General features: G+C 40.8%; 1 protein-coding gene across 3 annotated transcripts in view; it reads left to right on the top strand.

Annotated features, from left to right (window-relative positions):
- Positions 1-27809, top strand: part of RUNDC3B (RUN domain containing 3B) — a 196495-nt gene that overhangs the window by 160918 nt on the left and 7768 nt on the right. For 2 of the 3 annotated variants that reach the window (XM_063452483.1, XM_063452484.1), the window contains exons 9-10: positions 16203-16349; positions 24996-25114. In XM_063452483.1, the coding sequence (XP_063308553.1) occupies positions 16203-16349; positions 24996-25114 (266 nt within the window). The remainder of the gene's footprint in view (positions 1-16202; positions 16350-24995; positions 25115-27809) is intronic. The other variant, XM_063452486.1, reaches the window with a different exon arrangement.

The following is a 27809-nucleotide window of genomic DNA, read 5'->3' on the forward strand; positions in this document are numbered from 1 at the left end:
CTCAGTCCTCCTGTAACAAGGTCAGAAGGGACACGGAAGGGGAAGGGGGGTGAGACAAATAGAGGGGAAGGTGGGAGACAAATAGAGGGGAAGGTGGGGGGAGACAATTCCCAGCAATGGACACATCATAGAGTAGTAATTACTCTATGATGTGTCCATGCTGGGAATTATGGTAACCGCGAGGGAGCATGGTAGTTAGCTCCGCCCCCACCCTCATTCCTCCTGTGCTGACAGCTGCACGGCTGTCAGTATCAGTGAGTGTGCCCCCGGATTGCTTAGGCGGCTGCCCGGCACACTCACTGATACTGACAGCAGCATAGCTGTCAGCACAGGAGATGGGGCCGCCGGCCACAAGGTGAGTAATCACCTCAGAGTGTGCCGCGGGACCGGCCACCCGGCGGCACCCACATGCGGCCGGCGGCCGCGATATTATTACAATATAGGGAGCAGGGCTCCCTCTCTATCTCCAGCCCCCCAGGCCCGGTGGGCCACTCCGGCCCTGATAGGCAAAGATGCCTCTTTTCCCTGTCCCTTGGTGTTTCTCCCCTTCCTGGTGTGCCTCCTACCTGTCTTGTAGCGTTGCGGAGCAGATCCTCTACAGGAGCTTCAGTTTTCTGTACCTGGCTGGACTGACAGGAAGTGCTCTCTCAGTGAGCACTTCCTGTCAGTCTGGCCGGGTACAGGAAACAGAAGCTCCTGTACTGTGCTCCGCTCCGCCACGCTACACTCAGTGGTGTATACACACTAACAGCCACACACACTCAATGACAAACACACAGACGTCACTGACAGACACAGACTCACTGATCTGACACACACTCATTCATTGACAGACACACACTCAATCACAAACATACTCTCATTGATTTGACAGACACTCACAAACACACACTGATAGACACGCTCACACTGGCAAAACACACTCATACACTGACAGACACACACATTCATACAATCATTCACAGACACACACTCACAAATGCATAAACACACACACACACTTACAGACACACACTCACAGACAAACACACTCACACATACAGACACACACTCAGACAAACATACACACACTCAGACAAACACACACACACTCACAGACAAACACATACACAGACACACACTCACAGACACATCCTGCCGGTCACTGGAATCTTGCGCCCCCAGAGCCGGTGCGCCCTAAGGCGGCCGCCTGTGCCGCCTTATGGACGCACCGGCCCTGCATCCACCCCATCACACACAAAATCATGCTGTACAGATAGACGTGCTACAAGAAATGATTTCAAATTTGATTCATCATCGTGGCATGCGGAGTGTGTGCGAAACCTGTTCTAAAGACAGCGTTGGTCATTGCTAAGCAGCTTGCTGCACACTAAAACAAACACAGGATAGAGACATGTATATCATCTAGAAATAGTCATTTATTTACAACAAGGCTCTAATTCTCAGCATGGTGCAGTTTGTCATATAAGTTATGGATTGGTAAATTGACACAGTGTCATCCATTTTAAATTAAGCAGTCCGTTTGCAAATTTTCCTGCCAGTCAGTTAGTTCTTAATTAAAGGGACACTATAGACACCCAGATCACTTCCACTCATTGAAGTTGTCTAAGTGTAGTATCCCTGTCCCCTTAACCCTGTAATGTTAATTATTGCAGTTTCTGAGAAACTGTAATGTTTATATTGCAGGGTTAACTCCTCCTTTAGTGACTGTCTACCAGACAGCCACTAGGGGTGATTCCTGGTGTTTCATGGAAACAACGCTGGACGTCCTCACACTTTGCATGAGGATAACTAAGCGTCTAAAAAAGCCCATAGGAAAACATTCAGTCAGTGAGTCAAATAAGTTGCTGTGGGAAGACAGACTGCGCAGCCGAACGGTGCATTCGATGTGTGACCTGTGAAGAGGACGGAATCAACGACTTTGATGGGGTAAGTATTGTGACAGACGCACCATGCAGTATAAAATGTACCGTTGTGACTGACTGTGTACGGTGGAGGGTCCATAACATATATGCTAACCTGGCTAGAAGCTAATGTAAATTACAATACTAGGCCACAGCTTTTGTAGGCATTAATTTACCCCATTTTCATATCACTGATCTGCTCGGAGAGGACCTGGTGACCTGTAACTCGCACCAGTCTTGTAAATTAACTTTTGTCCCCAATGTCAATTTAAAGAAATCATAGTGTATAAAAGTAGCATCGTGATTAAGCATGTATTATGGGAAGAAATGCCATATTGAATTCCAGAAACATAGGGACATTGATAAATCACATAATCTTTTATCACATTGATTTATTAAGATATATCCAGGATTGTACAATGCCATTTCATTCCAGTAATACACACTTTATTTTATGTCAAACGTATAAATAGTGATGCATCGATCCCAGTGAATGAAAATAACACTTCAAAAATGCTATGAATCCTCATAACACTTTGTAATGTTCCAAATATATTTTTTTTATACATTGTCACGTTTATGGCTATTTTTTATTTTGTATTGCAATGAAAACTAACTGAGAGCCAATCTTTCCCACTGTGGAAATAATGCCCAGAAACAAATGAATCATCAAGAACAGAGATTAGAAAACAGAAACACATTCGAGCAATCGGTTCTGAAAATGAAACTCAACTAGCTCCTTGTAAGGGTGATACTATATTGAGGAATACATTTCCTCCAAAACCAAATGTGTGAATTGTTTCGCTGTTTCTTCCTTTAACACATTTGTGCATGGATGGATTTACAAGACTATCGCTATTTGAATAGAATTTTTGAAACTCCTTGTTTTGTTGGGGATTGAATGGAGATGATTTTTTTTAGATAGATGCAAGTTTCTCCTGGATCCTCTTACACTTCAGGCTGGAGATCACCACATTTTTAAATGTATTATGGAGACTAAAAATGGAGATGATTGTAGATGATTGAATGGAGATGAATGGAGATGATTTTTTTTAGATAGATGCAAGTTTCTCCTGAATCCTCTTACACTTCAGGCTGGAGATCACCACATTTTTAAATGTATTATGGAGACTAAAAATTAAAAATAAATTCTTGTTTGGGACAAATCTGTAAAATCTTCAAGGAACCAGGTGTTTGCTGAGGTTTGTCTGTCAATCATAGTCCACCAGTTGTTGTAAGGAAAATGTGTATATTCCATCAAGTATATGCAATTTGTAGATAAGCCCAGAGGATTTTATGGGATATGTAGCAGAGCCGTTGCAAGTATTTCATTCATGTATTAACTTGATGTACTAATACGATCGTGTTGTGGAGGTGCTTTCATAAAAAAAAAAAAAAAAAAACTTTGGCTTAAATGTTAGATAGAATAGACACCCTACTAGAATGTGTTCTGCTTTTTTCCATTGTCCTTTCTTCTCTCACTCTCTAATTTCTCATTTTGTTCACATGTCCATGATCTCTGTTTTCTGCTCTATAGTCCTTTATCCATTTTCCTTGATATTTGTCTAATTCAACCCAAATTAAATTTTAGTTACAATGAAAACTTGCAAAAGCACAGCTTTCCATCAATGTGGCAATTTTTAAAGTGTTTGGATGTTATCGATGACCTCTCATTAATACCGATCAGGTAGGCAACTGCCTAGCGTCCCAAGCTAAGGGCCTCATTGTTTCAGTCTAGTCACTTTCAATAATAGTTCACGTGGACTTTTACTCTAAATGATTTTCTTTTTCTCCTTATACTTGATTTTTATCCTTTTTATGATGTGTCTAACCAGCTCTCGTAACAAAACACAAAAGTATAACAAAAGACTGTTAGAGCCATTGACACAAAGTGAACCCGCACCATTAGGACTCACTGGGGAATAATTAAGATTGTCCACAGTGTCTTCAGAAATAAGAGGCAATTCATTGCGGAAGGCGATATCTTTTGTTTCCAAGACTACTTCTTGCTCTTGCTTCACCTCTGGATGCTCAAAGCAACTGTCATTGACGATCCGAGAGTAGGTTATCGCTCTTGAAGTATGAGCCATTGATTCTAGATACTGTCACAAGTAGAAAGTTGTTAGCACAGAAGACCTTTGATTAATGGAAAAAAATACTAATTACTATTGTCTCTGAACCCATTAGTGTGATTATCTGTGCAGATCAAAGAGTGATATATTATTCTTCTTAAAATATTGATTTAGCAATATTTTCCTCTTTGTAAAATCGGTCTGTTATCCAACTACCGTACATAACAATTTGAATGCACAGCACACATTTCACACACTGTAAAGCAAAGTTTACAAATGGTTAAGTGGCCAGTGATGCATTCATACATGTGAATTTTAGTGTTTATTCCCTAGACACCAAATTGTATTGAATTGAAATCTAAATGACAAAATATATGTAAAACTAGATGATTTGTTTTTTTTCCCCCTAATTTCACTATAGTCACTTCTTGGCTATTGTAGTTTGCAATTCAGTTTTTAATTCACTACATTTTGGTGTTTCGTGAATAACCCCACTTGGGGCTGGGTACCTCCGCAAAGGATCTGTTCATAGCTGTAACCGGGGAAAACCTCAGCGCTTCTGCCCTAGTCGTCGTGGCTTGACTGGGGGCCTCCTGGAACCTCTCTGTCTGGGAACAGGATAGGGGACTAGGTCTTTTCCCTCTCAGGGACTGGATGACACTCAGTCCTGGGAGCTATAGTCCTTACAAGGACTTTCCCTGCCAAATCCCCCACAAGCTGGAACAAGTGCTGAGAAGTGATTATAGCCCTTTCCCCTCCCAGTAACTAGGCTACACATAGTTCTAGGAGTACATCTGATTTTATTGAGCCAAACTCTGCATTTAATGCACAGACCCCAGCATAGGGTATCCATTGTATTCAACACAAGCCCCTCCCAGGAATCTCTGGACCAGTAAGCTAATTATCTCCCAGGAACAGAAAACCCAACACAAAACATAAAAGCACCCCAAAACATAATAAAAACATACAATAACCCCATATATTATACATCCCCAAATAGCCCTGATCTGAGCACCCAAGTTCTCCAAATAGCGCTCAGATCCATTCAGCGTAGGGGAAACGCCACCGTGTTAAAGTTCTGACCAGCTGCACACGTGGTCCTGTGCCCAAAATAGTTCCAGGGTGTTTGGTGCTTTTGCCGGTCAACTTTCGGGAGCTCCTGCATCTGAAATACGAGGGGCTCCGCCTGGCTTTCATCTACCGTTTGTTCCCCTTAGTCTCAGGCACTTTACCTTCAAAAGGCGCTCTCCTGGTGGCTTGCTAAGTGGTTCCTAATCCAGACTAATTTGTCGGGGAACCGCACCGTCACCTCAGGCCGAAAACCGTTCCATAACATATGCGGCTCAGTACCGCTGAGGTGACTGGGGACCCACGAAGTCCTCATGCCGAAATTAATTCCTCCCATCACCCCGGACAGTCCCCCATGAAACTTTAGTAAGGGTAGTTAGTATTCTGAGAGGTCCAATGATAGTTAATTAGTATAGTCCTAGAGAGAAGAGAAGTAATAAAGTATAAAGAGAGTACAGATAGATTGAGCATGATGCACCCTGTTTTTTACGCCACAAAGCAATATTGATTAACTTTGCACATGACATTATTGATTAGATCACTGTGTGAAACATGTTTTTAGCAGACAAAAATAGAATGAAAAATAGGATTTAGTTTTAATCCAGACATGAAATTACCTGTAAAAAAAAAAAAAAAAAGGAAATATTATTGTTTTAACATATTATATGTTGAGAATATAAAAGGACCCTGTAACGGATAGCTTTACTTTCTGAAATACAATTTTTTTTTTTTTTTGTAGTGCAGGTGATTACAGAGTATTGTCATACGCCACAACAGCGTTCATTTTCATAAGGTTACAGATGCGTTAAACAGTGGCATAAGGCACAACATTTTTGTATTTTGTTATACATGCTTAGCTAGACGATTTGCGTATATGTTAGCAATCTAGTTGACAGACGATTATTTCTTAGTGTTGCTTCTATGCGTATGAGGGTTGTATAATACTCTCTAGCCAGTCTATTTGGCTCTATGCATTCTAAGCGTTGTAGATTCGGTGTTTTATCACGAATAGTAAGAGCATGCAGGTTTACGAATACAATAAGCGATTAGCTACACGCTAGTAATGACATGAGTGTCCCAGAGTCTCTTCCCCCCCCCCCCGCCCTGACAAAACAATATTGCCCTGTGGCTCAATAAAATGTACAATTTAAGGCAAACAACTTAATTGCAGGATGGGTTAATCCGGCATATGGTGAAGCATTTCAGGAGCGCAGATGTTTGTCTCCAGGTGCTAGGTTCAGCTGTGGAGTGTCCAGAGAGGTTTAAACCGTTCTCAACGGGTGCTGGAGTGGGATAAGACTCTGTAGGCTCGTATCTTGGCGGCATGGCGGGAGCTGGTGAGTGTACGTTCTTCCGACGTGTTTTGCCGCTTGATTGAGGGTTCTCCCGTCCGGATTGAGGGAGCCCGGTCGACTTTCTAGGGTTAGTGTAGTCCCGGTCAGGATTCTCTCTGCGTGATGTGTGGTATATGGCGTTGTATCGCAGTGCAGGTCCCCTCTCAGGGGGTCCGACGGCTGGCTCACCGGTGAACAAGTCGCTTTGTTATGCGCCTGGTGAATTGAATAGCCATTTCTCCCAGGTGAGGTGGATAGTATTGGGTAGGTGTTGCTGCGTTCCGTGCTCCACCATTAGTCTCGGCGTACATGAGCTGATTGAGCGGGAAGTGCTTTCCCATGTTTGCAGGTTGGAGCTTGGCGGCCATCTTGGGCCCGATATGCGGACTGCAGTGCGGGCGGGAGACTCAGGATGCTGGCTTGGTAGGTTGGGTCTCAACGGTGTGGACCGGGATCACCCCCCCGGTCCATAGGGAGGGGAACGGGGCCGGCATCCCCGCGGGTCCGACTCTAAGCCCCGAGCAGTATGCGGCAGGGCAGCGGCCGTCCGTCCCACTCGCCACTGGAGTAGGCCTTAAAAAGGGTCGGATAGGTTTCTTCGTCCAGGGGACTGTAGCCTGTAGGGCCAGCCTCGCCCTGGGCCCCAGGGCTCTCTGCCCGCCAAGGGCCACCGTTACCGGCAAGTTTTGTGCGAAGGACTTTGCTTAAATTGCCTGTTCAAAGGCTAGGCTGTAGGAGCTGGTCTAGCATGCGACCAGCCGGCTCGGTGGTCCGGCCCCGCCCCCCCTGAAATACAATTTTAAAGATCAAGGTTGGATTTAACCAGGGTTCTTTATTTTAACCTGATGTTCCTAGACGGCAAATACTACTTTAGAATGATAGGATTTGTACAAAAAAAAAATAAAAGTAAAAATAAAAATAACGCCAGGCGTTAAACCAAAGCTAAATTTTCTCTTCTTATATCATCTGTATTTTTTAATATGTATGATCCTTTGAGTGTGTTTGCATTCTGCATGGCGCTGACTGATTTTATGTACATTGTAGATTTAGGAGAGAGGCCTGAGCCACCACACCAGCTAATCTGCTAATGGATGAGAAGATACCATTATCTAAAAATAGACACCATCAAATAAATGTGCTTAGAAAGCTAGAACAATGCTGGCCTGGCTCCCATTATTAGCTGCATCCCTTGCCCCATAACTCATACAGCACAGTAGTAAACTGGACCTGATTAATTCTGAACTAATGGTTTCACAGCCCAATAAATTCTGTGATAATGGTATCAATGAAGCAGAGCTTAAACAGGAAAATTCATTCTTTATTATCGTACTCAGGAAAATCCTTTAGAATGGATAGAAGCCATCCTATTGTATAGTTTAAATAGTGCATGGAGGTACTGTAATATCCCGTCATGGGAATGCTGAGTTGCCTCTTGATGGCAATACTTGGCTATTGTATCCATGTTAAATAATGCAGTGCCTAAAAGATTATACAAGTTCTTTAATGTATCTGTGATGGAACCACAAGGAAAAATGTATGGCACAGCGCCACCTATTGATTGAACCTCATAGTCTCCAATATGTTTAGCATTATTTGATTAGACACAACATTTTTTAGTCATTATGGTCTTATTATATGATTTCTGACCTCCATTTTGTCAGAGGCACATTTAATGATTAAATTGTTGCCTGTATACTTGCTATGTGATTATGTTTTATGTTGAGTGTAAAGGCCCTAGAGGATAGTTCTGGTTAAAATAAAGCTAGAGTGGCGGTAGTTCCATTAGGAATTGTGTCTCTTCCATGGTCCTTTCAGGGATTCCAGTGGCAGAACTCTAGCACCTGACTTCCGATTGCTCTGTTCTCTGGTACCCTAGACCACCGACTACAGAGCTAGGCCTGTGAGCTGCAAGCGCCATTGTAAAAGAAGCAGTTGGAAGCAACACAGGCAGAGGCAGATTAATACCTTCTTGGACAAAGGAGAGTCCAGAGGTTTGATACCTGCCCAGGGGACAGATAGGGCAGAGGGGTTGATACCTGTTCAATGGGCATATGGGGTATTTTCCTGCCTCGTACAAGATGGACAGTCAGACAGCTTGTTTCCAGTCTTGATGGAGAAGGACATGCAGAGGGATTGATACCTTCTAGGAAGGAACTGGTTGTCCTTGGTAATGCAGGAACACAGATGGACCATGTAGTGGGACAGGATCCCACATCGCCAGCTCTGGGACTGGTCACTCCCTGTTCCTGTTACTGGATCCAAATATTTTATATGATGTAATTAATGCAGTTTCTCAGAAACTGCTATGTTTTACATTGCAGGACAAAGTGGAACTGGGACACTGCACCCAGACCACTTCAATGAGCTGAAGTGGTCTTGGTGACTATAGTGTCCTTTTAAACTGAAAACTCAAAACCATAAAAATAGTTTTTTCTAAAGAATCAGGTAAGCAAGTGAAGACCCTAATAATGCTTTCATTGCATTATTGAAACGGACGAGCCCAATGAACAGAGTCCTTTAGCTGTCCTTATGACGTGCTATATAGAAAGGGTGTAGCATACTCACCTCCTTCCCAATGGTTCCATTGCTGCCATAAGCCTGCCATTGTGAGCATGAATCCTTTTCTTAGTCTTGTCTCTCTTCCCCCACGATTGGCACAGCCCCACCTGATGAAGCTGATGTACGGGCTTCATTGTCCGCACACCAGCCCATTGAACAGAGTGACCGCCTCAGATGTCACTCCATTCTTTTGCTTGACAAGCGGTGGCAGTGGCCGCGTGGGGAGGGCCACGCACACGGAGCACATGTACGGTTGAATTGAATGAAGCTGGGCAAGCGAACAACTGGTAGGTGGGTAGGTAGAGTCTATGACAATAGTCTGTCTCCTAGGAGGTAGGGAAAGCACGTTTTAATGAAATATTGAGCAAAACCCTATACATTTGCTATGATTTCAATGTACAGATGAAATTGCATCAGTAATCCATTTCCAGTGAGTGATCGGTTTCCCTTTAAATAGACTGGAAAATGTTGATAAATAATTCTAATATTTGTCTATGGAGTGTAAATGTGGAAGGGCTAATATAAGGTCAGCACACAATATTTTTTCTTTTCACAAATGAAGCTTTTTTTTTTTTTTTTATTCCTGTTGAAAGGCAGCAACCTGCTGTTTATTCTCCTTTGTCTAGTAAATGCCAGTGGATAATAATGTATTTTATTCATAATGATGAAAAATGGGCTCAATAGATATAAATCTATACGCCTTGATAATGTTAAATTCCACACTGTGCTTCTTTCTTTTTATCTCTTCACATTTAGCATGCACCAAGTGGATATTTTTAAAGGAATACTATAGTGCCAGGAGTAAAACTGTGTATTCCTGACACTATAGTGTTTAAAAACACATTTTAGGTTGCCGCCCCCTGCTTGACCTTGTTAAAACGGTAAAAACGTACATTTATTTCAGTGCCGCACTGCTCTCGCCTTGGTTGGGCCCGTCCTTGCTCCACCTCCTTGACTGAGATGATCAAAATGGATTATCTCAACCAATCCAATGCTTTCCTATAGGAAAGCATTGGAAGGCTATTGCGCAAGCACCACGCTGCACTAATCAGCATCTCCTCAAAGAGATGCATTAAATCCTGCAGGGTCCTAGTGCCCTAAACATCATATGGTGTGTCACGCAATTATTTTTGGGAACAGCTCCCTGGAAAAGCAGGATACCAGGGAAACTACAGTGGGATAGGATCCGAAAATGAGGACTGTCCCACCGGAATCCAGATGGTTGGTAATAAAGGAGACAGGTCTCTAGTGACAGCCCGTCCACCTATCCTGATCTGGATAACTCTCAATGTTGGGAGGTATGCTTCTGTAGACTGCTCCGTTCTTTTTAGGCAACACCAGTTTTGCAAACTGCATCACTAGCATGCTCTTCTAGGCCAATAGAAACCCAGACAGCTTGCCCTTTACTGGGTCCCTGTTCAGTTTGTAAACTAATTTTGGCTCACTTGTGCCACTGCAGGATAAAGATAGACAGCTTGAGGAATCCTCACAACCATCTGAACTTCCATCAGGTCGAAAACGCTATTTTATGACCGATTCACTCCAACTTTGCTGTCCTAACAAGCCTATTCTGAAACGGAACACCCCATTCATTTAAAGTTAGCAGAGCTGCACATTGATGCCAAAACTAATCAAACAGGGCAGTTCATGTTGGTATAAGATCTTTAGGGACCAAATTATGAAGATGAAATGTAACATTTGGTTCTTAGTAGGTTAATGGTATAAATACAGCACTGAATGTTTTGTGCTTTGTTTATTTACTCCCTCAGCGAATTATTATGATTAATTGAAGACGATGACGAAAGTGGATTCACCAGAAGAAAGGTGTCCTGGGGGGGGGGGGAATTATATATTTTTTAATGGTAGCATTGTACGCAGATGATTTATCAAATAATTGCAGCTGCCGGTAAGCAAACGGTATTAAGCTTGTGGCAGCAGATATCATAAAATTGGCAATCACATACAAGCTGGATTAATTAGGTGACGCCTACGCTTGCTCGCTCTGGACATTTTGATGTTGCTCAAGTACGAGTGCATTCCCACCGAGCATCAATTTAACTGCAACATTGCTTCATCTAACTAAGACGGCTAGGTACGGTTTGCATGACCGCAATCATTATTTACAGTAAATAAGACCTCTAAATACAAACGCTTTAGGTTCTTCATTTGAAGACAATACTAGAGAATTCTAGACTCTCTTAAATGAGTTGTGTGTTATCATATGGTCACAGTAATTAAAAGGTTCTGCAGAAAAGCTCATTATACTTAATTTATGCTTAAATTCGGAAGCACCGTCTTTTTCAGTAGGTTACCACCGTGAAATCCTTTTGTGCTTAAATTTTGTCATTTTGTATATACTACCATTTGGGCATGGGATAACCCGATACATCCCTGAACTGTGTCTGAGCAATGCTTACTAAAGGAGTTTATTGGTGCACAGTCTACTTTTAGAACTTGAGACAATAATTACTTTGTGAAGCCGAAAACCTATCTACCTTGGCATATTGTATTGTTACTTTGTGTGTCTCGCATCTCAGTATTACTGTGACTTTATACAGGTGGCAAATATCTACACACGGCTTATCTTCTTCTCTACTCTTACCTCTTAACCAAAATCTCAAATAACAGCAAGCTTGGATAGTAAGGCTATGACGTTTCTTATGTGGGTGCTTGCCTACTCTCTGCATCTTGTGTAACTTAGAGGCTCTTTTACCTTGCCGTCCTATTTCCCAAACTGGACTGCACCATTTGAGGCACTGTGCCGTCACCAGCTGATCCATTACATTGACAATCTACCCAATAAAAAGAAGTTATTTTGACCATTTAGATACTTGAAGAAAAACATCTGTACAGCTTCCTTAATCCCTGAACTTGTCAATTTGGCCCTCCATATGATTCTCCTATTATCCTTATACCAAACCCTCACCTTTTATATTACGGATATTGTAATAGTGAGTTAATTTATTAGATTTATAATGATTACAAATACATAATTAATGGCATGTGCATACAAATAGAATTACCAAGTCCAGTTAGCCTTACTGTTGCTCTCCAAGATTCACCACGTATAACCTGCTTCAGCTTGTTTACCTATTAGTTAGACAGGACTGCCAAGCTTGTTTATTGCTCTTATTTTAATAAAAAATTTGATTATTATATTCCATATAAATGCTATGCTATTATAATGCTTGCTTTAGCTCTTGTGGCATCGCAAACTTGTCTGTACTATTTCGCACACCCAATTTTTTCATTTTTTTTTTTTTTAAGTATAAAAAGAAAAAAAAATACATAATCAGCTAATTCATCAATCAGCCCTCAGCAGTCCATAACAAAAAAATATATATTTAAATAACTCCCGTGTTACACCCATTTTGGTATCTGATAACACTACAAAGACTGTATACAGTGTGTCCCTCCCAACTTTCCAGGAGTGTCTGACCATCTTTTGGATCATAGAGCTAGCTTTCTAGTATTGAATTGCACGTTGTGTCCGTCTCTTGCTTACCTCGCGTGTCATGTATTTCTAAGTAGTGCGTGTTGCTCAATCAGCCAAGACTTTGTGCCAAAGGTATACCCAGACTCCATGCCGCCAGAGGATACCTGAGTGTTTAACAATTACACAAATGTAAAAATACACATAAGTAATAGGAGCATGCTGTTCTTGAAATTTACAGGATACAAAGGGACCTCTTACACACACAGGCCTTAATTTGATTCATTTGGATAAGATTTTCAGATGATCACAAGCTGTTAGAAAAAAACGTTTTCTTTATGCAAAAATATTTTAATGGTAACTTCTGTAAATAAATAATTAGATGAAAAGGCCCATTCATATACATAATGCCTTTAATAAGACTAGCCCACCGGGATACTGGGAAATTTCGTGACGGGCCGTGGCACCTGGGGTCTGCATAACTCCTATAGAGAGGGAGCCCTGTGTCCATTTTCGATAATATCGCTGCTGGGCTGGCAGCCCCATCTCATGTGGTGTATGACTGCTGTCAGTATCAGTGAGTGTTCCAGGCGGCCGCCTAACCGGTCCGGCAGCACACTCACTGATACTGACAGCAGTACAGCTGTCAGCACAGGAGGACTGAGGTAGGGGTCAGAGTTAACTACCATGCTCCCTCGCGGTTTCCACAATTCCCAGCACAGCCACATCATAGAGTAGCGATTACTCTATGATGTGTGCATTCTGGGAATTATGGGAACTGTGAGGGAGCATGGTAGTTAACTCTGCCCCCTCACTCAGACCTCCTGTGACAAGGTCAGCATCAGACACCGGGGAAGGGGGGACAAAGAGACAGAGGGGGAACAGAGAGAGACACAGGCGGAGGGGGGAGAAAGAGACAGAGGGGGAAGAGAGAGACGAGGGGGACATAAAGGGGAGAGAGACAGAGGGAGGAGATAGACACATAGAATGTTTGTTGGGGGACAAGAAGACTTACAGAAGGGAAGGGGGACAAAATGACACACAAGGTTTGTGGGGGGCAAAGCTGGGCTGGGGGAAAAAGAGACACAGAGTGACTGGGAGAAGAGAAAGAGGCACACAGAGTGGATTTGGAAGGGGCGAAAGAGACAAAGGGGCTGGGGCTAAGACATACACAAAAGGGGCCGGTTCAGTTCTGCGTAAACCAAATGGTCTGTCCCTATTCCTAAATGCATTAGTCTGCTGGTGAGAACAGAACACACCTATTTCCGAAGAACAAAAATATAGCTTTGAAATCTTTCTCAAGTTACAAGCTAAGCTTTAAATGAATAATAAATAATAAAAAAAAAAGAACAAAGCCATTGCAAAGGCTTATAGATCATTAAATATGTTTTTGGAATGGCTTTGTCCTTTTTTTTTTTCCTTTTATCCAAACTGATATAACAATATAATTGCTGGAAATGCTTACTTCTAGGGGATTGTGGACAAGCACAGTAGCTTTACATGGTAAAAAGTAAGCAGAAACCGCAGAATCAAGAATGTATAGTATGTGTAACACAGGTCTGCCATCGGGTCTTGGTAAGATCTTCTATTCCCTTAAATGAAGTAATAATATCCAAGACCTCCCAACTGTCCTGCTTTTGACAGAACAGTCCCTATTTCCAGTTCCTGTTCTGAGTCCTACGTCCAGGGAACTGTCCCCAGTCTGCACAGCATGATGCACTTGCATTATGTTGACGATACTTGGACCATACAGAGCTTCAGCTGCGTTCTCCGCATTGTCTTCTGTGAGTGGGACTGGTGTGGAGCCGGCCGTCACGATGGTGTGAATTGACACCAGGCAGCCATGTCCCTTCTGTGAGCTTCCCCGCTTTTCCAGGGAGCCCTGTTCATTTTGGCATTGCCAGTTGCATCACTGGCACGTAACCCCCACTCCCCATTGCCAACCCACCACATTCTGAATGTATACCTCCCACTGCTATGGGGTATGGTATCTTCCTGTATCATTCCCCCAGAACAACAAATTACTTTTTTGCTTACTTGCTCCAATAACCAGAGACCTAACAAAGGGATGGTGCCTCACATATTGAAAACCTTTTTCCCCCATTTAAATGCATCATTGTGTTGCATTGGATTTTCATTGACATTCCAAGACATGATTTATGAATGAAAAAACTCAGCAGTAAAAATGTTGTAGTAGTATACAAATTCCATCAAATAGCATAAAATCCATATGTTATTCTTACAGGAGATAAACGTTTTTTGCATTTCTTCAATACAGTAAACCCCACCCCATCAAGATTTAATGCATATTTATACTTCAGTTGCATTATTTGAAGAAATATACTATCCAATTAAACAAAATACTTGTTCTACAAAAAGTAACTAGCCACATTAAATGTAATTTCTTGGGGTTATTTATAAATTGATCCGTTATCATGGAAACCAGTTTTCCATACTTACAACTTTGCCCAATATAAATAACCCCAAAGTCACCAGCATTCCTTTTGGCAGTAGAACCATGGTGGCTATAGATTGTACAACTAGGATTTGGCTTCCACAAGGTAAGTGCTGCATGGAAGGAAGTTACAAGCAGAATACTTCTAGGGTTAGTATGAGGGCTGGAGCACTGGATGTGGGCCTCTTTAATCCCGGATTTATACATCAGGCAGCTGATTCTCAAAGCAGCTCCCTCATATAAAAAAGTTTAGCAGTATAGTGCTCCTCCAGGATCCTGAGGGATACGGAATGTCCCCTCGAGTTGACAGCAAGGGTGGCTAGACAGTTTGCATTGAATAACTGGCAATACATCAGCATAGCTGGCAAGGACTGCCGGGCTATGTCTACCACAGTGGACACTTGGGGTGGGTTTTATCAAGTTTTGCTTTGGGCTCAAACCCCAGCTTTGTAAGCCATGGGTCACTGGCTGGGGACATAGGTCAAACCTTAGGGAAGCAGTTGCCATAAATTCACAAATATAAATATGGCTTTCCAGCCGCTTGTTATGTATATAAAATTAGGTTTTCTTAACATATAAATGTAAAAGATATAGTAGTTAAAAATGTTTTTACATGTTATTACTAAATATACTGATCTTTCTAATCTACTGTTAAATATAATTCTGCCCAAAGATTGTCAGTGGTTAGGTTAAGGTTGGGGGGGAGGTACATTTGTGGTACCCATTTATTTAGGAAATGGGGGCTTTGCATTAAGGACTCATGGCTTAAAGATAAAAAAAAAAAAAAGACTTGGGTTAAAGTCTACCTTTCTTCTAGGTACTGTGGACTATAATTTCCATGATTTTCAGCCAGGTGACTCTTAAGTCCGACTGATAGCACTGTACCTCTTATCATTATAGCATCGGGTACAACAGTGTAGCTACTGCTGTAATGACTTGTAAGTGGCACAATAATTACACCACATTCTTTTCTTTTTTTTCATTTATTATTTAGGTATAAACAGCAAGAATATCAATATACAATCAGTACATTGACGGTGGTGATAGGTAAATTCAATATCTCACAATCCGATTATTCGCCAATGGGTTAAAACCAGAGAAGAAGTAAAAGGGCGAGTGGAGAGAGATACAAGAAAGAAAATAGACAGATCACACCTCAATCTTTTGTACATGGTGTCCTTATTGCATACAATGTGTAAATTTAATGCACAACTATGACAACTACATTTGAGAGTTTTAAAGTTTTGCAGGCCAGACCTTTGTTCGTGTTTAAGACATATCTCATTTCATTCCCTTACATTTTCACTGTGTCCTCATTCTTTGATTAGCTTTTATCTTGAAATAAAATATAGGAGCTCACTGTCTGTATTTTCACAGGACGGTTCTAAAGAATAATGACTTAAGATCAAGACAGGAGTTAACCACTCACCTGACCAATCAGTGGCCTTCCCCAGGAGCCCTGGATGTTAATGCCGTTGCTCTGGAAACATTGCTCTACCAAAAGCACAATGAACGGTGGGATGAGTAAGTTTAATATGTCGTTTATGCCAGTGTATTGACTCCAACAGGAGTCGTAATCCATACCCCGGTGGATAATACAGACAGGTCGATAGCAGACAGAAATAAAATGATGGTTCCAAAGTAATATAAATACTTTCCAGCGGGTTATTAAATGTCTACAAAGTTTTGATTCCCCGAGCCCCACTTGTCTTTCAATGTGTCACTGTGATGGCATTTTTAAGGCATCAAATATTAAGATATTTATGCAATGCCTACAGTGCCGTGTGAAAGTATTAAAAGCTCTGATGAAGATGAGGACACAGTATATCTTTTATCAAACGTGGTGCAGAATTTATATATATATATATATATATATATATATATATATTGGTTAACAAATTTAGTTTTGTATTTTTTCTCTAAGCTTTCAGGACACTAGGATTCCTTCTTTGTCCATTTTTGATGAGACATCTTTATTTACAGTGTATAAGTTGTTAAAAAGAAAATAAATCTATATAATATTATACACGTAGAACAGAAGAACAGGATAGTTTCCTTGTGACAAAATATGATTTACAACATCAGGAATGCTGGAGGGTGCGTAAAGTTTCCATCGGTTATTTTTATGAAATGGCCATCTCTTGCGCTGAGTGAAGAATATTAAAGGATCACTATAGTGTCAGGAAAACAAACTAGTTTTCCTGACACTATATAACCCTTAGGTCCCCCCCCACCCTCAGGGTCCCCCTCCCATGGCGCAGAAGGGGTTAAATCCCCTTCAGCCACTTACCTTAATCCAGCTCCGGGCTCCCTCTGCGCTGGTGACCTCTCCTCCCCCACCGACGTCAGTTCTGGAGTGGAGTGGAATGCTCATGTGCAGCAAGAGCCGCGCGCGCATTCAAACAGTCCATAGGAAAGCATTTTTTTTTTTTTTAAATTGCACAATAATTAAAGAGCAAGGACCTGACTTCATTATTTCATGATAGCTTTGATGATGGGTGTGATGATGCTTAGAGCAGTGATAGCTGTATTTCTGACACCCCTCATGTCATGTTGCTTGTGAAACAGTCACCAACATAAGACAAAAGAAAAGTAACTGTCACGGTCTTAAGAAATGATAGCTTTCTTGCTTTGTGTCTGCATTGTTCATAACAGTCTTTTACAATCACACTCCCAAATAAGCTGTGACTATCACACTCACTGTGGCCACTCGGCAGGGATCCACATGAAAGATGTATTTTAACAGCAAATCATAGCGGCTCCGTTGACATGTGAAACAGACGGGGAAACTGCGGACAATGTATTTAAATTAGTAGTTATTAGGAAGCCAGCTTAACTGCCCACATGCTATGCCAGCTTATGAGTATCATTTGTCACTGTGTACGTGGAACTCGGAACCTACACTATGCCTTTCAGTTTAGCTAAAGGGAAAGTGTGAATTATGGAAATATACGCATTCCTGCTGATAAAAAACTGAGTTCTTCTGTTGTTAGTAGATTTCACTTTCATTATATAGTAATATATATGAAATATATGCCAATATGTGATTCGTTTTTTATTCCTTAAATGCCTAACACCACCTGCGTTGCAAAGTTTAGCATTTCTCTCTACCTCACTACTGCCTCTTTAAACAGTATTTTGAGAACAATATAAATTGTAGGATACTCCGATGGAGTACATAAAATAGTAAAAATGACCGTCCATGTGAAAGTAAAGCAGTTTAGTTATTATAATATATTATTAGTACATTTATCTCCCATTTATAAAGTTAGGTTTTGACTCACCTATTTTGGCGTACTTTTGATGTAGTGGTTGGGTTTGGCATGATGTAACCACATACAATAACTAAACCCTTATATTTTATTTTATTTTGAGATTATTCTTATGTAACCTTCAAAGTTCACAAAACTGGACTTTTCTTAATCTGTGATTACACCGTCCAAGTGCCCTGACTCCCACTAGACAGTCCTGATTTGTTACAGATGTCCCTTAATGGCAAGGAAAGTAAATTGAGCGGCTACTTTTGGCTGTTATGACAATGTGCAGACAGATTAATCAATGTATGCCATTGAGCGGAGACATTTCTGTACTTCTTTAATGAATGTCCTAGACAAGAAAGGACTGCCTAACTCTTTAGCTCTCCGTTACAGATTAACTTCTTAAGTAAGCTAACAGCACATCCTTTCAGCGGTGATGGTGTAGAGTGAAGTTTTTTGGATCCTTGCACTGTAAGCAATAATGGTGAATACAGCATGATGAAGGCATCTTTTAATATATAACGTTAAGATGATTTGTGATTCCACATCCTATGAGACAAACCCTTTCCTACTCCTCTAGCACCGAGACGTAACACTCAGGGTTACTGACTAAATTCAAGGCTAGAGTAACTGAACTGAAAGTATAGCTGATTTAAAGGGATCCTATAGTGCCAGGAAAACAAAGCCATTTTCCTGACACTTTAAGGTTTAATAGGTCCCCCCTCCCTCGTGCCCCCCCCCCCCCCCCCGTGTGGCTGAAGGAGTTAAAACCCCTTGAGCCACTAACCTGAATCCAGCATCGATGTCCCTCTGCACTGTGTCAGGCTCTGCCCAACGCCATCCGGGGGGGAGGGACCTAATGCGCATGCGGGGGGAACCTAATATTCAATGCTTTCCTATTGGGAAAATCTGAGTCAAGCATCAGATAACGAACCAAAAGTCAGTTTGGATTCCGGAAGCGCCCACAGACAGCCAATGAGGGCAGACTTAGAGCTGCAAGGTAAACATTTCAGTTCCAGAGAACTGCATTGTTTTACATTGAAGCACTAAGTGCAAAAGGGTCAGAGCACCCAGACTACTTCAATGAGCTGAAGTGGTCTGGGTGCCTACTGTGTCCCTTTAAAGAACTTTCCCAGTTCGGAAATTTTGACCTTCCATTTTTAGTTCACTTTGAATTTACCTTGAATTCTCAGTTTAGTGAATAACTCTGACTGTGAGGTTAAGAAGTCAGGTTTATGGATCTCAGATTTGGGCATTGGAGGAGTGGGGGTGAAAATAAAGTATAATGAATAAAACATGTGTTTGCTTGAACCTTTATGAACACAAAAAAGTTCCCCTCTGAGCAAATAATCACTAAAGGGTGAATTGTTGGGAGTTTAAATTGAATTTTAAAATGTTAGGCCAAAACGTAACTGGGCTGAAAACATAGCTGAAGTGGGTCATCTTTTTAAAATTGTGCGATTTTGGCCTTAAATCTGAAAGTATTGTACAATTCCAAACAGTTTATATTTTACAGACTTGTTCACTAAAATGAGAATTGCCAGGAATTCAAAATGAATATCAAAAGTTAGGCCAATATAGGCAAAATTGGAAAAAAATACTGTCTTTTTAATTTGGTTATTTTGGCTTGGAATTTGAAATTCAGTTTGAATTCCCAACAATGTAGAGAATAACTCTGTTCGTGAATCCATCTTCTCATTTGACATCAGAATTGGCCTTGATTTTAGAAATCATTATTAGTTACTTCTCATCATGTTTCCATTCTCCCCATCTATATGTATTTAGGATTAGTCCACAATGTCCACAATGTGCCAATTCCCCATTGGAGTAAAATCCATTAAGTCGATAGTATTGCCCCTTTAGCTTTGCACCCTGGGCAGCTGCCTTGTTCTTCTGTATGGTGAAGCCCCTCTAGCAACACTGGTGGTGTTTAAAGTGTGCCTTTGGCATTCTAGGTGTTAACAAATAATTCATTTCTCTACATCATTCAGCCAGAACCGAACAAACTGAGCATTTGCATTAACATATGAATAAAAGTATTCTGCTCTGCAGTGCTGATAAAAGGAACCTACGTGACGCCACGGGTCAGCTAGTAAAGCCTCCCTGCAGCACGGCAAATTGCTACGTACTCCATCCTGCAGCATTTAATTACGGTGAAGTCAACATTCTTTCCATTTCAGATTGTAATGCACTGAAAATCTATGATTTCTAGACCTGTGTCAGGACAAATGGAGGATTACATATTAAATATTCAAGCAATTAAGTACCCCCCGAGCAGTGTGCGTGCTGAGACTTGCGAAAAGTAATATATAATTTACAGCTACGGCAATAACCAGCAAGTCAACAAATTGGCGACACCCTTTTTAATTATTGAGAATGGTAAACGGTTATTTGCATGACGAGTGCATTAGGTCATGGAATTGAGAGCAGACTGCCTCTCTGCTTGTTGCTTGCCAACTTTTATTCTGTTAGTCATTGCATTCATTTTTAAATTAGGTTCGTGGGAGGCTGCTAGAATTTCAGATTGGTCTAGTCACTAGCCAACATTAGCCGGATTAGCCCAAAATGTGCCAATTCCCTTGGGAGTAATTCAGTGTCTGTTAAAAAAAAAAAAAAAAAAAAATATATATATATATATATATATATATATATATATATAGCATGGAAAATAACTTACAAAGAGTAATTTGTTAAACACGAAATTTATCCTGAATTGCATCCTGAACGCAGTAATTCTGAGATTTCAGTGAATTAAAAAAGGCATGGACTGCCTGAATAGGCAAAAAAAAACACACCACAAAAAAGACTAAACATAAAAAGTAGGACCTGGTTGTATGGTCTCACAGTAGGACCTGGTTGTATGGTCTCACAGTAGGACCTGGTTGTATGGTCTCACAGTAGGACCTGGTTGTATGGTCTCACAGTAGGACCTGGTTGTATGGTCTCACAGTAGGACCTGGTTGTATGGTCTCACAGTAGGACTTGGTTATATGGCCTCACAGTAGGACTTGGTTGTATGGTAGTATTCCACCTCTATACTATGGTGGAATCCCTTTGCGTTAGTCCAGGGAGACTTCAGTTGACCCTATAACTTCTCACCCATGGCGCACTTAGTGTGGGGGTTAAATCTGGATAGTAGTGGCCCCACCAAAGTGCAAATAATCAGGAAGGGGTTTCTGCTTACATTCTATTCCCCCACTTCATTTGCTTGTCTATGTTCACACACGTCTTCTTTTCATTTATGTATTGGTGGATGTACCTAGTCTTCTTCTTACTAATTTTACAAACTCCCTCCCATCGGAGGATTGAGGAATATACCACAGAAATCGCAGGTAGTAGTGGTTGTAGGGGAGAAACTATTCGATTAACAATTTATTTTGATATATTTATATTTTTGTTAATCTAAATTGTTTTATTATTACTTTGGTTAACATTATGCAAAGGTTGTTTTTTGGGGGGGGGGGTTTAAAATAAATTTCAGAGAAACATGTTTGTGTAAAACCGGAGCAAGAAAATAGTTGCAAGTGAAGGGGATGTTTTTGTGAGAGTCCTATGTAACTTTGACATGTTTATTGTATATTTTTTATTTGTCATTAGCTGTTCTGTATATAGCTTAGCCTGTGTTTGTTATTGATAAGCAACGAGTGGGCAAGTTCAATATGTTTTATACATTATCTTGTAAACCAAATCCCCATGCATTCCGCTATAGCACTAGTTACTGTTACAATACAATGTTTATATGTTTTAACTCCATACAGAAAAAAATACTATGTGTTTTAGCATTACAGCTTCTTGCCAGAACATGCCATTTGACTTTTTACACATTTTCTTTTTCATTGATCTTGAGGCTAGAAAATAAAAACCCTAATGTCCTATAAATAGTGTCTCCTCTTTCAAAAAAGACATGAAAATCAATGAAAATTCATTTATTCTGCAGTTTCTCTGTTTGTGTGGGACTATGTCATTACGACCAAACATAAATCCGATCCTTGCTATGAAGGTTTCACGTTACTAGACTACGTTGAAAAGATTGCTTCCGGCCATTATCTGTACAGGTCTGTAATGTTTCCCAGAGAGAGATGTACTAACATGATAAACACAGAAAACGTATAGGTTTAATAGTCAATGCAGCATTAGATATAGGAATCTCTGAACCTGATACTTACTGAAAGATGAGATCGTCATGGTGTGGTGGAATCTCGGTAAAAATAAATTTAGTAGGCCGAGATTGCCACGTGGTATGTGCACGTGCATATGCTGATGTATCGGTCGGTTGGTTGCACGTGGCAACGGTGCAATCAGTAGTGTAAGGAGCATGTGTAGGAATACAAGATATACGAGTATTCCCCTCCTCCATTGTGCTGGGAAAGCCAAGTGGTCAAACAGGAATTTAGTCTATATTCTGTTGATTGGGTTAGAGTAGGTGTAGGTGGAACTGATTATAGGAGGAGCTATATGTCTATATAAGGTGCCTACATTGTACGATCAGGACTCAGATTTTAGCTGTTTTTGGTGACATTAGTCCCTCTGAGTCCCGGTCGGTGAATCGAATAAAGATCTCTCTTCCTTCCTGAAGAAACCTGTGTCCATCTCTCTGTGCTTGGCTTCCGTCAGTTTCTCCGGTATCAATGGGGCAGAGAAACATGAGGTGTCACAAAAATGAAAGCTTCCTTCTCATGTACCTGCTTTTGGCTTAACATTTTGGACAAATGCCTATACGTATGCCAATACTTCTTGATCATGTACCGATATTGGCTGAAGCTTCCTAGCTGTATACTCATTGTATCTCAATGGGTAAAGCTCCCTGTAAGTGTGCCTCCACTCGTTAATATTTCTTAGGTATTTGGCTTCATTAGTGGGCTACATTAGGGAGCCTACATGTGCTAAAATTCCTTTTGTGTAAGTCACTACAGTTTAATGGTCCCTACTACCGGTTTACATTATAAGACTTGTAGGCATGTACCTACAACAGCTAGAGATCTCCAGATGTCTTTCTACATTGTGTCAGTATTGAGACCATGTGTCTTCAGTAGTTAAGGCCTGAATCAAACTTTGTTAATGTCCCATAGGTATATTTCTGTATTAGCCATTGCCATTTGTGTATGCACTTTAAGGTTTTCTATATACAATATCTCACAAAAGTGAGTACACCCCTCACATTTTTGTAAATATTTTATTATATCTTTTCATGTGACAACACTTTTGTGAGATACTGTATATGCCTGCATTGGCTCAAGTGTTCTAGAGATGTATGCCTGAATTGAATGAGGTTCCCAAGGGCATGGGTAGGAGGCTTCAGTACTCCAAATGTTGTGGACTACTTCTCTCATAATTTATAAAGATGTCTCATAATGAGGTCTACAACATCTGTTGTGTGTTGTAGACCTCAGTGTTGAAGGTTGCCTACTACTGCTTCAGAGCATTCTCTTATTGCTAAAGTTTGCTAGATAGATAATCCCACATGGGACAAGGTTGGTTCTCTAGATGTCTACCCACATTAGATTAGGTTTTCTAGATTTATACCTATATGGGATAAGGTTCTCTAGATGTATACCCACATTGGATAAGGCCGTCTAGATGAATACCCAAGTTGTATAAAGCTTTTTGGCTCCTGATGTCAGCCTTATTTCAGACCTCTATGTTCTAATCATATATGTTGCACAATATATTTTGTGACAAGTTATAATATTTTCCGGCTTGCTTAAAAGTTCTATGTCCTAATACTGCTTTCAACTGGAAATATTCATGGCTTCTCTTGGTTATTTACACCGATCAGCAACAACATTAAAATGCCTGTGTAGGTCCTCCTCGTGCTGCCAAAACAGCTCTGATGCGTCAAGGCTTTGACTTCACAAGACAAGATCTTTATCAACTTGCTAAAATAGTTCCAATTTGTGAATATATTTGCACAGTTCTGAAATTTACTAATAACTTCTTTTTGGTTTCTATTAGTATTTATTTGTTAATGTCTATTGTATTTTTCCCTACATTGTTGTGTTTTTCTGGAAGAGTCCAGTTCGGAGCTTTAAATGCGTATGTTGTTTTTTTTGTTTTCAGGAGTAACTATAAATAAACTGTTATTATGTATCTCTAACTGTCTGTCAATTATCTTTGCCTACACCGTCACAGATAACATAAACTCTTGGAAAGATATCTGTATAATCATTTCTTAAAAACGCTTTATACAGAAAGACATTAAAAAGCATCGTGTCTTAACCTCTTTTTTTTTTTTTTTTTTTTTGTGAATCCACATTTAGTATATAGCCATTAGTCTGGCAATCCTTTCATCAATTGTAGAATAAGTTCAGTGACTCCGTGTCTACCGGTAATTATTATAAACAGTAGTTTATAATAAACATATATGCCGAATAAAAAAGACCTGCCTTAGTCAACCCAGTTGGGTTTTTTGTTACACTGAGAATGACCGTGTCTATACAGTAAGTTTTAAGTCTTTTAGATCAAAACATTAAAAATTGTGTCCAAGTCCATCCAGTGCATTAAAGCATACCTACATCTCTTTTGTGCCTCCTTGTAGGTCTTGTTGTCTAATTTTGCTATAAACAAAAGTCCTTATGGTTTGAAAACAGAGCTGAATTTTGATTGGCTTCATGGTCATGTGAATCAACAATAGCACATCTAGTATGCTATAGATTTTGTGTGGTTGTCCATTAAGATTTAAAGGACACTGCGTGCACCAACACAACTTAAGTGCGGTTTATAGATTTTAGCCTTATATTCATGCTGTGTTTTTCTTCGCATTCAAATCTCATTAGTTTTGCTCAGAAAGAAAATACAACAAAGTTTATATTTTTTTTTTTGTTGTTTTTTTTTTTTCTTCAATTTTCGGCTGTGTATTGGTATACTGTCTATTGTTCGTTCAGTCATATAGTGTATTCTTTGCTTTTTCTTTCAGGAAGAGTTTTCATAGTTTGGGTCAGCTCTCTGCAGATGCCAGCCTTTCTCAGATTTCATTTGACCCTGGACAGTCCCAGGATGGTAACGGGAAGCACGAAGGTTCACATTTAACTCGAGGTAAGTTCATATTGTGTTTGAATATATATAATAATTTTAAGCAGCAAGCTAGTGTTTCGTGTGTGTGTGTGTGTGTGTGCTAGAATTGCATTCCAAATATAAGTTTTATCAGGCATTATATTTAAGGGCATAATTTCATTTTGTAATATTTTAGAAATTTACTGATAACACCTGCCAACCAGAAGACAGTGGAATTTTTTGCCCAGAATTAACAATAGGCAGTCCAGAACAGAGCTTGCAAAGGCAGCATGCAGAAGATCTGCATCTTTTGCAAGATTTTTTTAAATTTATATATACCCCCAAAGACTAAATGCATAATTAGATGCATGCGTGCATGCATGCATGCATTCATTGGGAGTATATCTACTAAATAGCATTTTTTTTTTAAATTTTTTATTTTTTTAATTATTTCTGTGAGAAAGTCAAAAACAGACAAATATTATATATTGTAGGAATAAGCAAAATGCATTAATTATGCAGTACATATAAAATTGCTTGATAACATTTAGCAAAAATGGATTTTCCCCAAATGTTTGGAAGTATAGACTAAAAAAATACTTAATTTCTAAGAGAGATAAGCGACAAAGTATAGAACAAACAAACGAAGAAAAATAAAAAGGGAGAAAATATTCACGCCTGTTTGTGTAATTTCCCTGAAAGCTACAGTGTGGTTTTCTTATCTATTTTTATTGGTAATAAATAGAGCTGAGCGAACCCGAACTGGAAAGTTCGGGTTCGTACCGAACATTAGGGTTTTTGGACCCCGGACCCGAACACAGACATTTCACTGTATGTTCGGGTTGGAATTCGGTGTTTGGCGATTTAATGGCGCGTTTTTTTTTAATTCTTTATTTTTGAGTTCAGGTATGGAGCGTTACATTTTTCACATGTACCGTGTCATCTATACATTACAGGGGCAACAAATTACTGTGTACCATTGCGTTAACACATCACGTTATTCTGATTCTACGAGCAATACAAGTGTGTAATCCACCCCTCTTCCTTTGCCTTTCTCCCGTTGATCTGTTATTCCTAGGTGTGTACCGCGGTGGATTATCTATCGATGTGCTAGTTAACTACATGGTGTGCCCGTGTACTGTGCCGTACTGTCAGAGATCTGTCGTTTGAATGGGGGTTTGAATCAACGTATGAATGGGGGTCTGGTGTTTTCACTTGATGCCCCTGGTACAGAGAGTGCGCCTTGCTTTTGGCCGTTTAGGCTGTCGCTCCAGACTGAACTTGATTTTAGGGTAAGCAGTGGGGTAGGGGGGTGGGGGGGGGAGAAAGAGAGGGCTCCCACTGGGTGCACCCACCGCACTTATGAGGTACTGTGTCGCCGAGGCTGTCTAGCGTGTCTCATGGTATCTGAATCGTCCTGTCTATATAGTCCTCCCATGGTTGCCACACTTTTGAGAAGGTGCCCATGATGTTCCGTATTTGTGCTGTCAATTTGTCCATCAAACAGTTGTCTTTTATTTTGTGTATGACTTTGTGCATAGGAGGGGTGTCCTGGCTGAGCCACTGTTGGGTCAGCGCTCTTCTGGCCGCTAAGGTAATTTTATTGATTAGTTTCTGTTCTCTTGCCGTCAAGTTGTCTAGTGGTTTTGCTAGCAGATAGGTCCATGGGTCTTTGTGTATCGATTGTGCTAGTACTGTCGTCAACAGTGTCTCAATGTCCGACCAGTATCTTGCCACTTTGGGGCATGTCCACCACATGTGGATGTAAGATCCTCGCTCTCCACATCCCCTCCAACATGTGTCCGTGGTGGTTTTCCCCATCCTATATAATTTGGCTGGTGTAGTGTACCACCTCAGGAGGGTTTTGTATGCCTGTTCCAGAAGTGTTGCACATATGGACACCTTCGCTGCTGCTTCCCATAATTAACGTTTTTATCATTGGCGTGTAATTTTTCTGGTATAGTCGTGTGATGTCCGTCGTCAATCGTACTCCTAAGTATTTTATGTGTTGTTGGTTTAGTTTGATATGTGTCGTTTTCCCTATCAGCGCCGCGTCCTCTGCCGTCAACCCCAGCGGCATAGCCTCTGATTTCTCTAGATTTATTTTATACCCCGATACCTGTGTGAATTCCTCTAGTAGGTAGATCAGGCTTGGGAGGGAACTTTTCAAATCAGTGATCGTTAGTAGGATGTCGTCTGCGTATGCAGAGACCTTATATTGTTCTGTTGCTATTGTCAGCCCTTTTATTTTAGGGTGGTCCCTGATCTTGTGCAGGAGGGGTTCTAGGGCCAAAATGGAGAAGCGACAAGAGCGGGCAGCCCTGCCTTGTGCCATTACTTAGCTTGAATGGTTTCGGGGTCGCTCCTGGTATGGCTATCTGAGTCTGTGGAGATGTGTACAGTGCTCTAACCGCTGTGATGTAGTTGTCTGGTAAGCCTATATGGCGCAGGAGGGCGAACAAGTAATGCCATTGGATCCTGTCGAAGGCCTTCTCTGCATCCAAAGACAGGACGAGAGAAGGCGTTCGGGTCTGTCCGGCCCACCAGATCAGGTCCACCGCCCGTCTAGTATTTTCATATAGTTGCCTGGTTGGCACGAAGCCCACCTGGTCTGCGTGCACCAATCTGGGCAGAATATTTCCTAGCCTGTTGGCCAGGAGTTTAGCATAGATTTTAGTGTCCACATTGATGAGGGAAATGGGGCGGTAATTGGTTACTTTCTTGTCATCCCGCCCTG

This window comes from Pelobates fuscus, chromosome 4 (assembly GCF_036172605.1).
Source record: "Pelobates fuscus isolate aPelFus1 chromosome 4, aPelFus1.pri, whole genome shotgun sequence".
NCBI lineage: Eukaryota > Metazoa > Chordata > Amphibia > Anura > Pelobatidae > Pelobates > Pelobates fuscus.